Genomic DNA, 17,237 nt, shown 5'->3' with positions numbered 1-17,237 from the left:
TCCTCTCCTGACAAACTCCTCTATTTGCTTACCACCCAGTGCTGCCTACAGTATTTGTTATGGGGGAAATTGCTTGCTGGAAAAGAGATTTCCTGGTGTTAAAAATCCCTTCCTTTTCCCTTTTTAAAAATTGAATTGTAAGCTGATAATCCAAAATGGCATTTTCATTTCTCTCTGTATAAGCATACACAAAAAGAAGTTTACTCTTTACGAGTGAAACAAGTACTCAATTAGAAAGGAAAACCTAGCTTAGATGTATTAAATTTTTTTTCTAATATTAATATTTCTTTCTACCCTGTCCTTCTCACTGAGTATGCCTCTGAGTATCAGTGATGATCAAGGATAAATTTTAGCTGTGCAAGAAATGTCAGTTTTAATCAGTGAGAAAGCACTGTCCCTGATTTTACTGTCACCCTTTTTCCCTCTGAGAGTTCCCCTTCCTCACTCTGGCTTCCTATTCCGGAGTTACTGGTAACCTATACGTTTTGGGGTTTTTTTTCTTTCCTTTTCTTACATGGATTTTCTTTTTTCTTTGGTTTTTAAATCTAAACAGATTACGCAAAGGGATAAATATCCTCATTTCCACCCCTGGTCGCCTGGTTGATCACATCAAGTCCACAGAATGTATTCATTTCCATCGCACTCAGTGGCTCATTATTGATGAAGCAGACAGGTAAACTTGCAAGTCTTTAGATATGGAAAATTATTATGATGCCCTCTGCATCCTAATTCACTAAATATTAAAAGAAAAATACAAGAGAAAGCCTGATCTTAAGCCATTCATGCCCAGTGGCCTCAGCCAAGCACCAGATGTCTGGGATTAGGAAGAAATACCCGCTTTGGACAGATTGTTGTACAATTATTCATTGCAAAGATGTCATGTAGTATTTAAGACTTTCTCCTCATTCCTTCCTGCAGCACCTTTTTTCCCCTCTGCTGTTTTTGTAGGATCCTGGACCTGGGCTTTGAGAAGGACGTGGCTGTGATACTCAACACTTTAAATGCCCACAGGGAGACACGGCAGAATGTCCTGCTGTCAGCCACCCTCACAGAAGGTGGGTTATACACACTCTTTTAGCTGAAAAACACACAGGCAGCTGCAAAATAGTTGGTTGAGTCTGATTATTACAGCCCAGTTTGAAGCTTTTTGCAGAAGTGGAGCAATGCCTGTTCATTTCTTTGGCTGATGACACTTGTCCCTCAGTACTGGAATTGCTATCAGTGTCTATGTATTTACAGGGTCCTTACGTCTCCCAAATTGGAGAGCAAAGTCACCTGGGAAGCACTGATTGGTTACTTTGCTCTGCAAATGCAGAATTAAGGCAGAAAGCTGATGACAAGAGAGCTGCTGTGTGATTTGCTCTGTATCAGCCAAGCAGGCAGTTGCCGAGGCAGGAATTGAACCAGACCTCCTGACTCCTGCCCTCTTGAGAGAGCGAGGATTTGTTCTTTTCTTTCCCACACACACATTTAAAACCAGGGCTGCCAAATGCTGTCTGTCTGTAAAGACATTTATGTACTCTGAAATAGCACAGTTGGCCGAAGCAGTGCCTTGTGAAGGTTTTGGTGGAGTCCACTGCAGCTAAGCCTGGCAAGCCCTGCTAAGTCTGAGGCTTGGGGAGGTGTTCTGTCAGTGGCACAGGCATGGCTCACTAGGTCCTTTCCCTTCACTCCTTTTCACTGGAATTGTGTTAATTGTTTGGTTTCTGTGAACACATCCTCCCACCCCAGGCTGGGCCTCACGTGTTTCTCGCTTCCTGTGGTTCAGGAGTTACCCGACTGGCCGATATCAGTTTGAACGATCCCGTCAGCATTTCCATAGCAGATGAAGTCCAGAAGGTGCTCAAACCAGCATCACAAAAGGATAGAGAAGCCAGTAGTTCATCAAACTGCATGGAGCAGGACAACTTTGCTGTTCCAGAGAAGCTCAAGCAGTATTTCGTGATGGTCCCCAGCAAACTGAGGCTTGTCACGTTAGCAGCTTTTATCCTTGGGAAATGCAAGGTGAGATTCTGTTTGCATTTATATTACTAAGTAGCCCTTTGCCCTTTCCAGCTCCTTTATCTGTTCCTCTGTCAAGGATAGCATGGATTAAACCCAGGGCTTTATCTTGAACCACAGGAGAGCTGAGGTGCTGTTGCATCTTTCGTGCTGGCAGTGAGATGTGTACTCACACTTCTTTTGTGCTCTCACTATTTGGTGTCAAACTCTTGTAATCCTTTTTCCATGTAATTGTATCTCCAGAAGTGTAAACCTCTGGGATCTTTCAGCAGTCGGGGAGAGTCCTGTGGAAGTGGTCACGTGCAATTCTCTTGTCTTTCGTGCAGTTTGAAAAACACCACAAGATGATCATCTTTTTCTCCAGCTGTGAACAAGTGGAATTCTACTATGATCTCCTTGTAAAGGTCCTTGCAGGAGGGCCAGAGTTGGAACAACCAGGACGTTCATCTCCCTCCTCCGTGTCCTTACAGTTTCTCCGCCTGCACGGCGACATGGAACAGGAAGTAAGCATTCCCAAAACGTCAGGATCCGCAGCTTTATTCCTTATTCCCTGTGATTTATTGTGTGGCTATTTCGGGGAGGAGGGCAGAAGAGAGGACAGAGAGTCATTTCACCTCTAGGGGCCTCACTCTTCCATCTGCTAATGAGAATAAGGATATTGTCCCATTTCTGGGAAGTGCCTTGGTAGCTGTATCTGGAAGGCACAGCTGAAGAGGCAAGAGGTGTTATTTCAGCAGGCTGAGGCAGCCTTTCTCTATTCCCACTGGGTGCACTTAAACCATTTATATCCTGTGGTCACAGTGTCCACTCTGACCTGTGGTTCTCTCTCCTGCAGTCCAGACAGACTTCTAATGCCAAAGGAAAACCTTGCCCAAGCCCTGAAACGTTACCACCTAACAGGTTGCCCCCATTAGATGAGGATGGAGCAGTTTGGCTTTGGTTTTGAAGAACAGTGTCTTGACAGATTGCTATTATTCTATCCAGGGAAAAGAGCAGCGCAACAGTGATTACCTCAAAATAGGTTTAGGTTTTAGTCAGATAGACCTGAGTGAAGAGGTTGGAGCTTGTTACAGAGGGCTGAGAGGCCAGGAGAAGAGTGTCAAATGAGCTGTCACTGCAGAGTTTCCCTGAGTAGCTGAGAGACCTCCCTTGGAAGTTCAGCCCCTGATCCTGCCCTTGGTCTGTGATGGAGAGAGTTGCCACTCTACTCTGAGCTGCACAGCAGAGATGGTAAATGAATAGAGCTCTTCTGATGAAGCAAGAGGTGAAGAGCCATTGTTTTTCTCACTCATTCCCATCCTGTGGAGACCAGAAACATGTGCTTTGCTGTCCCTGCAGTCTGGCCTTTCCTCAACCTGCCTGCCTGAGCAAGTGAGCAGGCCTGGTCTGGCCCAACTCTACCCTGACCAGCTGTTAAGCCAACAGAACACCACTAAGTAGCTGGCACCAGGGGAAGGGTTTTGCCTTTTTAGTACCCAGTGTGTAATTAGTGCTTGATGTCTTCAAATTAAGAGCATTAATGGAGCTAAATTGTGGATCCCATATGGTACTGCTGAGCACGGCTGCTGTCATTGTCAACAAGATACAGCGTGCTCTCTTCTTTAATTTTTGTCAGCAGAGGGTTCAGTGTGTAAGCAAGGGCCCAAGTTTCCCTTCTTTGTACCTCTAGCTGGGAGTGAAGTACCTGAGATTTCTTCTATATCATCGACATAACGGGACATTCACTCACCTCCCAGCCAGAGCTCTGGGAAGGAGGGTTTGAAACATGGAGCAGGGATGTTTTGGAAGGAGGGCGCAGAAAGGAAAGGGGTTTGGTGTCTCTGAGGCCAGAGAAGACCTAAGCTCTGAAAAGCAAAAGAGCAAATGGAACCAGATCAAGGGATTGTGTGTGGGCAGTTGTTCCCCACAATTACAGAGGGGGAGTGTAGGTGCAGAAGTGGTACTGGAAATGAAGACCGAGTGTTGCTGAGGCCTTTGGTTATTAGTGCTCAGAGATTGTCTTGACAGATAGCAGATACCATTGGGATGTAACATGAGTTGGGGAGTCCCTTTTTGTGCCTTTTATCAAGTTAAAAACAGCCCCCAAAGTTGTTAGTTAAGCTGACAAGAGTGTGCTTGGGATAGTTTGGGGACTGGCAAAGCAGGAGGCTTTTGAAGTCAACTGAGGAGCTGTACTGGGTTCCTGCAGTTCTGGGGCTCAGTGGTTCAAAGACTGCTGGTGGGATAATTTGGGATCTAGAGATGTGGATGACCCTGCCTGGGGGCCTGAGCTTGTGTTAAAAGTGGGGACTGCAGAGTTCAGGCTGGGGAGAACCTGGCTCTGACACTCGTGGGAAGGAGCAGCCTCTGTCCCAGTGTCTGCGGCCCCGTTGGTGGCCTTTGCCAGTATGAGGGAAGGGTGCCCTGGGAGCTGCCTGCAGAGCCCAGGAGTCCTGCCTCCTTACCCCCTTGGACAGGGGTTTCTGGCCAAGCTCTCACCTCTCCTGCCCTGTTACTCGAAGTCTTGTCCCACAGCAGTTCACGTGAGCAACTGTGCAGCTGAGCATCGCCGGTGCTTCATAATCCCAGAGTCAGTCCAGGGCTGTCTGCACGGCCCATTGGGCACATGATGAGCCTGATCTCTTGTGATGTGATTATATCACTGTGTCAACAAAATGGGCTTATCCTGCCCATCGTGTGACTGGGCAGACAGCAGTGAACGTGTCCAGCTTTTTCTTGCACTCACAAAAGCCTGTGTTGCCCACCGAGTGTGCCAGTGCTTCTGCTGGTGCTGCCTAATCCTTTGTGGATCCCCTCTCCGTGTAAAACTGTTCCTGCTTTTTGGCATACACAGGCTGTGCTTCTGTGCAAACTGTGGAGGTGTTGGCTGCTTTGATTTGACCAAATGCATCCAGGCTTCCCCAGACACTGTTCTTCCTTGCCTGGGATCACACCTGTGTGCCACAGATTTATTTTTTTTTCCATTCTCAGGAAGAGTCTTACTGGAACTCATGAGGCCAATTCCTTTGCTTTTGAAGCTGTACATGATCTAGAGAACAACACACAGTTGTTAAATTGTTACCTTAGCTAATTTGCTTTGTCTTTGATTGCAATCTGCATAAGCAGTCTTTTAATTTTTATTTTTCAATCTTCTAGGAAAGAACAGAGGTCTTCCAGGAGTTCCTGAAATCCAAGACCGGGGTCTTGCTTTGCACTGTAAGTAACTTGGAGTCCCTTTGCAGCTCCACACTAATGGGCCTGTCTGATCCCTAATGGTAGACCAGAGGATTTGGCACTGAGCTCTGATTCCAGCTCTGTCTGACCTTGAGGAAAGTCATCTCCTTTCTTTGCATCTCACATGTTAAGTAAGGACTGGGGCCCTCTTTGCAAACTGTTCTATGATCTTTTGCTGCGAGGTACCACGCACAGATGTCTTACACAGAGGCCACTAAGTATTTTGCATGGCTCTATGTCTGGAAAAATCCGTTCATTTGAGGTTGGAGCCTTGCCCTCTACGTGCAGCCAGCAGAACGCAATCCTGATTTGTGGTGTACCCCATAACTGCCAGAAAAATGGGATGTGATGTGGTATTTCCCATCTTAATAACTACCCCAGGGTTAAAACCAAACACCTGCAGGGGTGGAAGGGGAGCCCAACCAGAGAAGGGGGTCACTGGAGATGCACATACAGTGCTGCTCTCCACGCCCTGTGCCCTTCAAGCTTCTTCCAGGGGCGCTGAGGGAGAAATTCTTGTCCTCTGCTGAAGTTTGCCGGCACCCTTGCGTTGTGGTGGCACCTTCCCCTCTCGTTGCTGACCTGTGGGTGCCACAGCCTGCTGCAGTGGTGCAGAAGGCTGCACGATTTGCTCTCTAATAGTGGCAGCTGTTGATCTGCAAACGTGTGAATCTTGGCGATTTCTGCCCACCGCAAACCTGTAAATTACAGCGATCGGGAGTAATTAGAGCTGAGAAACCCTCTCCAGCTCTGAAATGACTCCTGTTCTTGCAGCACAGTGTTCTTAAAGGAAACCAGTTGCAATTTCTTTCAAAGAGTGAGGGCTGGATTCTTCTCTAGTTTTTATGCCTGCAGTTCATCCCAGGACTGCCACGTGTGTGGGAGTGTTTGATTTAGCATTGCCAAATTATGTATTATATTATATCACCTCTAAAGTGGTACTTGTTACATTCCAGTGTTGGTCCTGCTTGCGTGCAGGACCTTTCAGTGGTTTGATCAAGGTCAAAATGGATCCTTGCTATGCATAATTGTAGTTATAACTTGATTTCCTTGTATGCAGAAGTAATATTTCAGTATCTCAGCTGAGAAGAATGGCAAAGCTTAGATCATTCAGGTTAAGTGATTTGAAGATAAAAAGTGTTTGGTAAATTCTAAAAAATAATAGCTAAACTTTGTTATGCTTCATGCACGTGCTGCCTATAACTGAGAAATTTCAGGTGCGTATCTTGTTGAAACTCCAATTTAATGAGTTTGGAAAGATGGTGAATGCTCAATTTTAGACAAAGAGAAGACAGAATCTGTGGGCTATCAGTTCCTGGGTGAGACCATTTGAAGGGGAAATGGCAGCCTGTGACAGGAAAAATCTGTCAGGAAAAGTACAGCTGTTGACAAGGTAGGAAGAAGAAGTTGGATAAAGAAATCCCAGTGGATGGGATTCCCCTCTTGAGACACTGGAGTTGTGGTTTGATTTCCTGCCGTGCCACAGGCTCTGTACAGGTGGAGATGGGATTGGGGGATGACCAGGCAAGTAGCAGTGATAGTTGAGTTTACCCCAGACCTGTCACAGCTTGGAGGTAACGTGAGTTAACCTGGATTGCCGTGAAGAGGGTGGTGTGAGGTAACACATTTATCAAAACCCTCCTCCATTTCAATCTAAGCCACTGTGCATTTCCTGCAGGGCAGGGATGCAGGTCCTGAGGGTTGTGGTGACCGTGGCTCAGCTGGCACGTGGGCAGCACGTTAAGCACAGTAAGTTGCGTGTCTGAGCCCAAAATCTCTCGGCGCTTCAACTCCCCACCTGCAAAATGGGGAAAGCAGCACAGTTCTATCTTACAGAGATGTTGGGAGGACAAATGCATTGAAAGCAGGAGGTGGCCTGTTACCACAGTAATGGGGACCATATGGACACCTTAATATAGAGATACACTTTGCACCAGTCCCACATTACAGGTGCCTCCCCAACGCAGATGTCCAAAGGGCAGCCAGGCGCTGTGACCACCTCCTGCCTCCGAGGGCATTGCTTTTTCTGACACTTTTTCCTTCGGATCAGCAAAAAAACCCTAAATGTTCTGCAAAAAAAAGACGGTCCTGTTCTTCTCGCCGCAAAATCACGCTCTGTGCCCACGAAATTTCGAAACCTGGCTCGCTAAAGAGCCACACAAATAACGTTGCCGTCCTTCCCTTGTCCCTTATGCCATGTTCTCCACCCATCTTTCCGCTCTAGTAAGCAATGGGACCTGCTGTTCCTTTTATTAATTTGCTCTATGTCATATGTATATTAATATATTCCATGAAATATTTTTTTTTGCCAGGCAATATAAGCTGGCAGGCGAGGAGATAAAGAAAGGGCCGCTCATCTCAGAGGGTCTCATCCAGATTTATTTCTCTCTCCTTCAACCGAAGTTCTCCGCGGCTTCCTCTGGGACGTGCCTTTTAAACAAGTTCATCTCTTCCAGGGAGGGAGGAAAGATCATTTGGAGATTGTTTGCTGTTTACTCAGTCACGCTAACTCATCTTGCCAGTTTTCTGGCGGCCCCAGCCAAGAGCTTTCGCCTCTGACAGCTTCTGTGCTCTCCCCTTCCTCCTCTGATTACGCAGCCCAATCTGTCACCCTGCCGACGGGGGTCTCTACCCTGCTGATGGCTTTCCACACTCGGCAGTAATGACTTTTGGCAGGCCGGGAAGGCGCGAGAGCTTCTTCCCCAGCTTGGAGAGCCGTTAGGCCCTCTCTGCCTGTTAGCTAAAGCACTTTGTGAGCTTCTTTGGTAAATAAATGAGTCATTTTAATCCAACTGACAGCCTGGCACCTGAGCAAGCTGCCTTCCATCTGTACTTCTAGGCCTCATGTAGGCAGCCAATTGTCAAGCTCAGGGCCTTCAAGACCTCACCATTGAGTGTCTTTCAAAAGCAACTTTAGCAATTTCCTTTGCCCTAATTAGATTGTGTGAGAGGGACTGAGCGAAACCAAGGCCTTTGCAAAACTTTTGTGGCCATGTTGGTTCTGATCCTCTGCAGTGACAGGCCTTGCTTTTGGGGTGGCCTTTTAGTTCTCTGTTCCCTTGCACCCACCCCCCTGTCCCCCACCACCACAAGCACAGGCTGGTAACACCAATTATTAGAAGCAGAAATTCCAGCCTTTCTGGCGTTCCCCAGGTGGATTGTTCCTCGATCCTGTGTCTTGGAATTGGGATCAGGGCAGGAACCTGGTCAGGGCTTTAGATTATAGTGTTTGCTTGGCACCTGGGCTTTCTTTAAAATTGCACTGGTGTAGGTTATTTGTCCTTGCTCCCATCAGATGGTCACTGAATTCTGCCTTCCACTGCCCACTGAAAGGAGTCAGCAGTGACCTGCCAAGGTGTCATATCCTTGATTTCCCTGTAATTAAGGAATGGTGGTGTGAGGTCATGCGTGGAAAGGGGAATGTCTGATGGGTGGAAGAGAGGTATGTTGGAAATCTATTGGGCTTCTTGAAAGAGTACTGGCAGCAGGGTAGTGCTTCTGTGCATGGAATAAATGTGTGCTAGTGAAACTGGGTAATTGTTGCTTGAGCTGTATTCTCTCTCGTGGTGAGCTGACCCACAAGTAATTTTTAAAATTCTGGGAAGTGGAAGCTCACAGGCCCTGCCAGCAGAGGAAAGCAAATCAACTCCCAACTTTTTACCCCAGTTCTACCTTGCTACTGTCTGCTGGGGCCTTTGAGGAAAAGGAGCTGCAGGGAGACACAGGTGGACTGATACTGAGGAATCTTTGAGAGTTTGCAAAACACTCCAATTACCAGTAAATCCCAAAAGACTTCTGAAAGAAAGCCAAGTGAAACCCCAGGAGAATAGCTGTTGATGTGTGTCAGTAAGGACTGAGGGGATTTGGTGGCTTGTGAAAGCAATAGTGAATACAAGGCTGATGATGGGAGAGAGCCTTCTGCTAAGTGTTGTCCCTGGCTATTTGTTAGGCTTTTGGTTACTCTTTTCAACTTTGGCAAATGCACATGAGAACAGTGCTGTCTGTGGCAGCGATTTTCCAACCTGAGGTGTTGGGAAAATGCATCTTGGAGGAGGAGGGAGAGAGTCTGGATGGATGAGAGGGATGGCTCCCGCCCCTGCTGTCTGCGTCTCCTTCCCGCACTGGAGGTGCCTTCTCCTGACCACAGGGAGGGCTCGGCTGGTGGTTTGTTTTGGGGGAAGGAACTGACCCTGTCCCAAGGTCAGAACCCTCTCATCAGACAGCCTCTCCTCACCTCCTGGGCGTGAGGGAAGAGCAGAGCAAAGGAAAAGACCAAAGGCCTGTCAGCGTGGAAGAACAGAGCCGGCAGCTCCGAGTCAGACGTCAGCGCTCCCGTCTGATCGCGCTGCAGAGTTTATAGTCTTGTTATCCCGGTAACTGCCGTACACACTCCCCGACTTCTCTTGATTTATTTTCTCCAACCCCCCTTTAAATGGCTTTTTGTACATCTGTTCGTTCCGACTCTGGGAACGAGTCGCTTCTTAATGAGCGTGTTGGAGCACAAGTGTGTGTTATTTCGGAGTGGGCGCTGTGGAAAGTGTCTCCTCTTCTACTGCACTTGGAGCCACAAAGCAGCCTGGCTAGTGCTTGTGGGAAGGGCCTTTGCTGCCAAAACATCAGCTTCCCAGCCTTTTAACGTGTGTGGGAGTTGCAGGAAAACACTTCAGTGGGTGGCTGACACATTTTTAGTACATTAAGCTCCTGCTTACGTCCTTAATATATTCTATTTTGCAACTAGCTAAAAGATACATGTGTTCCAAAACATTCCCTAACAGAGTTAAACCTGCACACCTGCTCTGCTATTGCGCCTGGTGAATGTAAAATCCAAGGAGGATGTGAGGACATTACTAATGAACAGAAATTCAAGAAGGGAGATTGAAATGTGTTTGCACTCTCCGTTTTGGGCAGTATTTAAACTCACTTTTCCCTCTGAAAGGGTATGTTTTTTGAGCTATACTGGCTGTGGATAACTGAAGGGTCTCGTTCAAGTCCTTCTCCAAGTTGATGGGTTTTCTCACCAGCTGGCACATCAAATAACACCCCTGACAGCAGCTTCAGACTCTTTTTTTCATGGCTGAATTTTGTTTCTCCAAATCAAAGCCAGACTGGTGCACATGGAAGGGAGAGCTGAAGTCCCCTCTCCTCGAGCTGTGCCCCAGCTTCCCACAGATTCTGCTGGATTGTTTGTTGGCCTTTGTTTTTAGGGCCAGGTGACCTGCAAGTCATCTGCTCCTCAAATTCAGACCATCACCTAGGAAACAACTAATTATTTGTGGGTAGAGATCAGTGTATCTTTGGGCGCTCCACTCAAGGCCAAGGATCCTTGACCATTTGCCTTTTTTTTTTCTTCCCTTTTCATCATAAGCAGCCTGGTTTTGGTACTTAGGCTTGCTGTGGAGAAAGATGTGCTCAGAGATGATGTTGCCTTTCAGAGGTTGAATTCTGCCTCTCATTGTTTGGGTGGTAGGTCTGTTTTCATCAGCGAAACAATCTGAGGATCCAGAGGCCATTCAGGCAGTGGATTCTCTCAGATCAAATGTAAAAGGACTGCAGCAAACTGCTGTAATTCAGCACCACCCTCCTGAAACAGGTGTGTTTATATCCTCCAGGCTTTGGGCCACAGTAGTGGGTCATTGCTTATTGTATTGGTCTGTTAACAACAGTCCTTGCATTTTAAACCCTCAGTGTTATTTGTGACCTTCAGTCCATCTCTCCCCAAACTAGGCATGTACAATTCCTTCTTGCACAGCCTTCTGACGTAACTGCCATCCCAGAAGAGTTGTCACTCATGCTGATACCCCCAGAGCACCTTTACTAAAGTAATTTCCTTATTAATTTTAAAGGATGTCGCAGCACGGGGACTAGACCTGCCTCAAGTTACCTGGATCGTACAGGTGGGTTTGCTGGGAGTGTCCATGTGTTTTAAGTGCTCAGAGGAAATCCCTTTTCAGTCCAGAGCTTTCCAGGGAGGGAGTTCCATGAGGAGTTTAAGTGCAATCCTCATGTTAAACACCGAGTAGCCCAATAGTGTCTGTGCAGTGACCTGAGTGTTTGGAGTAAGGCTTTGCTGGGTTGAGGCTGGGTAGCTGGAAGCATCCAGCTTCCAGCAGAACTGCATAGTTCAGATTTTCCCTGAAAAAAAAACCACCAAAAAAAGCCCAACAAAACCCCCACACTGCTGTGTTGCTGTTGACAGAAATGTAGTCTTTGGGAAAAAAAGAAAAACAAAACAAAAAAAACAACTAAAGAAGATGGATTGAACCTTAAAAATAGCAACCTGTCGTTTCAAAGAGGAGCCTGAGAGCATGAGGCAGGTTTCATTTCTATAAAAGATTTATAATTAAAAAAAGGTTAGTTGAATTGAGGAAGAACTGATCCAGAGATTCTCGTGTATCAAGCAACAACTGGGTAGAAGGAACAGGGCACAGAGCCTCAACAAAGCTTTTTAATTTCTACCTCATCCCTTCAGGTAACAAATTTGATTTGATTTTTGTGTGGTTTTTTTGTTTTGTTTTTTTTTTTAAAGAGTGATTTTAGAGCAGCCAGCTAGTTGGAGAAGGCTGAGGAGGTGAAGTCTTTAATTCCCAGATCTGTATATTAATATAATTTAACCAAAGATATAGTTGCCAGTGTTAGAACGCAGTGCAAATTACCTAAAGCCCTGGGAGACTTCTGTGTGTCCAGAAGGCGAAATCTCAGCTGTCCTGAGAGCTGTGTCCAAGAGCAAGGACCTGCAGGGAGCAATTAGATTGCTCACAGCATCTTACTCACACCTCTAGCCAGTAGAAACTTTGCCAGAGGGCACAGGTATAAACACTAGAGTGGGCTTTGGTTGTTGGGTTTTTTCCAGTTAAACTGCTGAGGGCTCATTTCTGAGCAGTATCTCTGTGCATGTTCATTTTTCCAGGAAAGAGAGGAGGGGGGCAAGAATAGGGGGGAGGTTAAAGGGAGGGAAATATGTCACCCTTTATCAGATCTTGCAGATGGCTGGGCAGTTTTGAGTGGAAGTAAATGAGAGGTACTGCTATATTTGGGGGGGGGTCCTTTAAGCAACATTTTTTGCTTTAGTTTTTTGCCTGCTAGTTCTGCATGGGAAGACAGTTGCTACCTGTGTCATACACTGCTGAAAGCACTCCCTCCTCTCTCCTGGATTTATTCTGTCCAGTAACCAGCTACGATTTGCTTTAATCCAAACAGAGCAATTTAGCCCAACTCCAAATTTGAATCAGTTGCCTTTTATTTTGTGGCTTCTCTCCCAAATCCAGAGCAGGCAACTCCCCGCTCTGTGCAGGCAGCCCTGGGAGTTGTTTGATTTGAGATCACTGCGAGATTGGATTTTATATATATATATATATATTATTTTAGGGGAAGCCAACAGGTTTCTGACATGCCTGCACAGAAATAAAATGTAAAAGGCAAAGAGAGACACCGAGATGGGGGAAACTCTCCTATTACCTGCGAGTTGGCCAAGGTGTCACATTGACATGTCAAAAAGCTGAGGGGGGTGAGTGCTGCTTACAGGGACGAGCCCCACGGGCGCCTCCCCACCAGCCCAATTCCGAGGGAGCTGCACCCCCACATTGTGGGGTTTGCTGAGATCCCCCTTTTTTGTTCCCAGGCGAGCTGTCTCGTTTCTAATTAACACCCCACATCCCGTTAATTCCTCCTTTTTCCCCTCCCCGCCTTTTCCCTGCTCCGAAGTGCAACGCTCCGGCTTCACCTGCGGAATACATCCACCGGATCGGGAGGACGGCGCGCATTGGCTGCCACGGGAACAGCCTGCTCGTCCTGGCGCCTTCGGAGGCAGGATATGTCAGCTTGCTGGCTTCTCACAAGATTAAGTGAGTCAGAAACGCGAGCGAAAGTTTTCTTCGCCTCGTCCTCGCTAATTAACCTTCCGTGGCACTTGCAGCGGGACCGCGTCTCGTGCAGGTTTTAATAAGGGTTTATTAATTCTCGCGGTCCAGGACTGGCCCCAGACTAGCGAAAGGAGAAGGAGGGAAGTGTGTGAAAATCGTCAGCCTGACAGGTTGTGCGTGAAGTGGGTGTGTGTGGCGAGGGGCAGAGAGGAGACAATAATCAGGGGGCTTTTTTCACCCCATTGTTTTCTCTCTGGCCCGGGGTTCAAATCGTGGAGATCACGAGTCAGACGAGCCTGTCAGACGCTCCCTGACCATCTGCCTGCGTGGCACCATATTGTCAGAGGTGTTACCAGAGATTGTGCTTGCTCTTCAGGAGAGATCTGGTGGAGAAACTGCTGGGGAGATGTGGGTCATACCTGGCGGGTAATGGACCAAGATGTGTTGGTTAAGTGGCTTGTGACAGCCCTGGAAGGCACAAGGGGAAGGTGGACTCTGCAACCAAAAGTGGGGTGTGCTTCCAAGCCTTGGGAAAGCTTCTCCTACATCAGCTCTAGCTTAGACTTGGGAGTAGACAGCAAGAAGAGCAAGCCAGGCTCGGTAAGGACCTGCCCAGTGTGCAGTCAGGCACCTGGTGGCCAACACGTGATGAGATTTTTAGTCCATCCCTGCTTGCACAATGGTCCTTTTGTGGGGAAAACCCACAACTGGCTGCCCACATTGCTAGGCAGGAGTGCTGGTGGGTCTGGAGCCTCCTCAGGTGGGGCTGTGTGACTCCCCTTGCTCCCTGCACTGCTGTCTCTCAGACATCAGCAGAGTCCCCTCAGTGTTGTACCAGTGTTGATGGAGCCCTGGAAACTCATGCACAAATTAGTTCTCTTTTATTTCTCGTGTCTCTGTCGGGTGGAGCTGCTTGGAATCGGATTTGGTTTTGCATCCTTGAAACAAACAATTGTTGGCAGTAAATACAGGCTTATTCTAGGCTGTGAGCCATTTAGTGGTCTAACAAAGAGCCATCCATCATCCCAGGTAACTATCTATTAAGCAGACACCAGCAAGACATGGAAGGCTAAGCTGACAGGGGCTTTTTTTCATGTAACAAACAGCACTGACATTTAAAGGTGAAATCCCACATAATTGTGAATTTTTAACTCCAAGTGGAAAGTTCTATTTTTCTATTTTATAATATTTTGGAGGCGTTAGGGGAAGGAGAGGGAAATTTGCCTCCCTTTTATTTTAAATGTTCACTCTTTTATCCAATTTGGTTGGGTTTTAACAAGTTTTAAGTTCGCTCAGGCTGGTAATTACATCTGCTAAGGGGACCTGTTGTTGAGCTGGAATCTTCAGGAATCTGTAGAAGACTCTGAAGGAGCAGGGGCAGGTTTATGTGAATTTATTTTTTCCTTCACTTTTCGGAGCCGAACAACTCTGGGGGATTGTCTTTTCGTGTTTGTTTGGTTTATGTTCTTCATAAAACGTGCTGCCCTGCAGGTAAAGGACTGGCCAAAAAGGGAGTGTAATTTGCCTTCCTTGACCCCCATCTTCAGAGGGAAGAAAGCAAGTGTCTAATTGGCACGGGAGGGCCATCGGCCCGCTCGCAGCTGCGTGGCCTCCGCTCTTCCCACATGGATGTGGGAAGGGGCACCAGGACAGAGCAGGGAGCTGATGAATTGCAGAGAAGATGCAGGAAGGCAGCTTGGAGCTAAAGGCAGCAAGTGCCATCAGCACAAATTGCCGTTACCCTTCATAAACAGAGCATTATGGTGATAATCCTGACAATTTAATTCAGAGCGAGGGCGAAAGACAGCGTGTGTTGGACTGTCACCGAGCCTCTTCAGCACTGCTCATTTTTGTTCTTTACCCTAAGTCTTTGTAGCTTTTGACTTGGTCTGCACGAGTTACTGGAGTTGGCTTTTTTTTTTAATTATTATTATTTTTCAATTCTTTGCTAAATCTTTAAACCTCTCAAGTTTTTGTGGAGTGACGAGTGCGTGCGGTGAAATTGGTTTTAATTTGTTTTGGGGTTTTGTCGGGGTTTTTTCTCCCCCCCCCCTTTTTTTTTTTTAAATGAAATTCCCACTGGGTTTATTGAAATGTAAATACTTCATAAAATATGTATTTTGAAGAAGACAAAGCGTGAGATGGGTCCCTGCAGCCTTCAGCTGGTGTAAACGAGTGGTGCTGTGCTGGTTCACAGCAGATGAGGATCCGACCCAGAGTTTTTTCCTAAACCCCTCCACCCACCCCAGCATGCATGGGAGTAAGTCCAGGAATGTTGAGAGTCGGAAGTAATGAGAGCAGACACGGCTTTGTTCCTGGATGAAAATCCACTTCGGAATTAGAGATGACTGCCTTTGAAATTGGAAATCGCTCGCAATTAATTTTCACCGGTACCTGAAGCCTCTCCTTGGCTTCCACCGCGGAAAAGCAGCGTCAGCCTTTGCCAAAACGATCTCACTTTGGCTCTGCTGAGATCGGGAATTCCCGGTGGGGCTCGGGGGAAAGCTGCAACTTTCTGCTCGGCCTTTGTGCGGCTCGAAGTTGTGGCTCCTCTCCCCAGCTGTAAATTCCTGCGTGCACAACATGCACACTCACGTTTCCTGCTCGTTTCCTCTTTCCTTCCTCCCTCTCTCTCTTTTTTTTTTATTTAAAGGTTCTATCTCAGCTCCCGAGCGCAACGAACAGATTTTCCTTCAAAGGGAGGAGGCAAGAAGCAGGAGAAAAGTCTGTGAGGTTCACTTTTTTTTTTTCCCCCCCCCTTTCCTTTATGTGTCTTTTAGTCCCTTCAGCTGCAATCTCGCAGCGCCTGCCTCGACAGCTATCAGATAATTTCTTTATCTCCTAACGGCGGCCTAACTAATTTATAAAGGGAAAGGCATCACCGTGAAGGCACGAGTCGTTTCTCTCCCTTCTCCTGGGTTGTGCAGACCCCCCTCCCCTGCTCCCCTGGCTGCTCCCCGCTGTGAACCAGGCTCGCAGATCTGTTCTGCTGCGCTGGCGTCGCGCCAGGCGAGGGGAGGATCGGGGAGAGGGGGTGACAACTCCGACAAATCAATGTCAAAGGTTTGACATTTTCATTCATAGCCGCGTCAAAGCCACCTTTGGCGGGGGTGGGGAGGGGGAGGCCTGCTTTTCTCTTGCTTAAGTGGTTGCCATTTATGTTTTAATTTACTGTTCTACGTTTCAAAACCAAACAGAGAAACCCTCGGTTGTCGTTTTATGCTCCATTTCCCTTTTCCCCCCCCATCGCTCCCCGCCTTTCCCTGCGAAGGAATCTCCCAGCTGCACAGCAGTGGGGCTGGTCTCCCACACAGGGGGATCTTCTGGCCTGTCCCTGCTCCTCTGGGCCACCTCTTTTCCTCTCTTTATGCTGGGGCGAGGGGCGGGTTGAAAAGGCAGATTGCAAAAAGTTAAAGTATTTTTTGCTTTAACTGGGGGAAGGACTGGGAAAGCAGGTGAGGATCACTGTACACAGTATGGCAAAGATTCATCTGTTCCTGCTAGCCAGGTGTTTAGAGAGCTTTGAGTGAAAACAGTATCCTTGTTCTTATCATTTCTTGCTGTCCTTTACAAATTGAAGAATATCAGCAGTGTTTCCTTTCAGAACCCACAGGCACCTTTCCAGCCATCTGAGAACTGTTGGACCCCAAAGATTTCTCTCTTCCTTAAGATTGATGTCATCCCAAATGAACTCCTTGGCTTCTGTGCATTTGTGATTTATTCTGGTATTAAAAGGAAAGGAATCTCTTTGCTAGAAATGACCTTTGCCCGTTACTGAAAATTTGGGCCCACAAACTTCAGCCTTTGTGATCTGAGCAATTCCCTTGGAAACGGGACCCAGTTTGGATGCAGCTGTAATATTAATGGCCTGGAGCTGCACAGCTGTTCCTGTGTTGTCACCTGGTGCGTGTGTGCCCCATAAGACAGTGTTAAAGAGGACAAAGAATTCCTAGGCTCCTGTAAATGCACCTCTAAGTAGGACTGTTTGCTCAGAAATGAAGCAGGTTTGTAAGCATTTCCATATCTGGGCCATGGCAGTGCCCAGCAGTGTCTTGCAAGCAGGACTGGAGAATAAATCATCTGGTTGAGTCTACAGGAGGAATGTGAGTCGACAGAATGAAAATAAATGCCCAGTGTGAAGCCTGGCTAGGACAGCTGACTGAG

The 17,237-nt window shown here is 47.2% G+C and overlaps 1 protein-coding gene across 2 annotated transcripts in view; it reads left to right on the top strand.

Annotated features, from left to right (window-relative positions):
* Positions 1-17,237, top strand: part of DDX31 (DEAD-box helicase 31) — a 45,289-nt gene that overhangs the window by 7,096 nt on the left and 20,956 nt on the right. For both annotated transcript variants that reach the window (XM_050320328.1, XM_050320327.1), the window contains 7 exons: positions 554-673; positions 949-1,055; positions 1,769-2,004; positions 2,328-2,504; positions 5,137-5,196; positions 11,058-11,108; positions 12,916-13,055. In XM_050320328.1, coding sequence (XP_050176285.1) covers positions 554-673; positions 949-1,055; positions 1,769-2,004; positions 2,328-2,504; positions 5,137-5,196; positions 11,058-11,108; positions 12,916-13,055 — 891 coding nt within the window. The remainder of the gene's footprint in view (positions 1-553; positions 674-948; positions 1,056-1,768; positions 2,005-2,327; positions 2,505-5,136; positions 5,197-11,057; positions 11,109-12,915; positions 13,056-17,237) is intronic.

Source organism: Myiozetetes cayanensis, unplaced genomic scaffold (assembly GCF_022539395.1).
Source record: "Myiozetetes cayanensis isolate MyiCay16 unplaced genomic scaffold, myiCay2020 scf23, whole genome shotgun sequence".
Lineage (NCBI taxonomy): Eukaryota > Metazoa > Chordata > Aves > Passeriformes > Tyrannidae > Myiozetetes > Myiozetetes cayanensis.
This window is presented reverse-complemented; position numbering and strand designations above follow the sequence as displayed.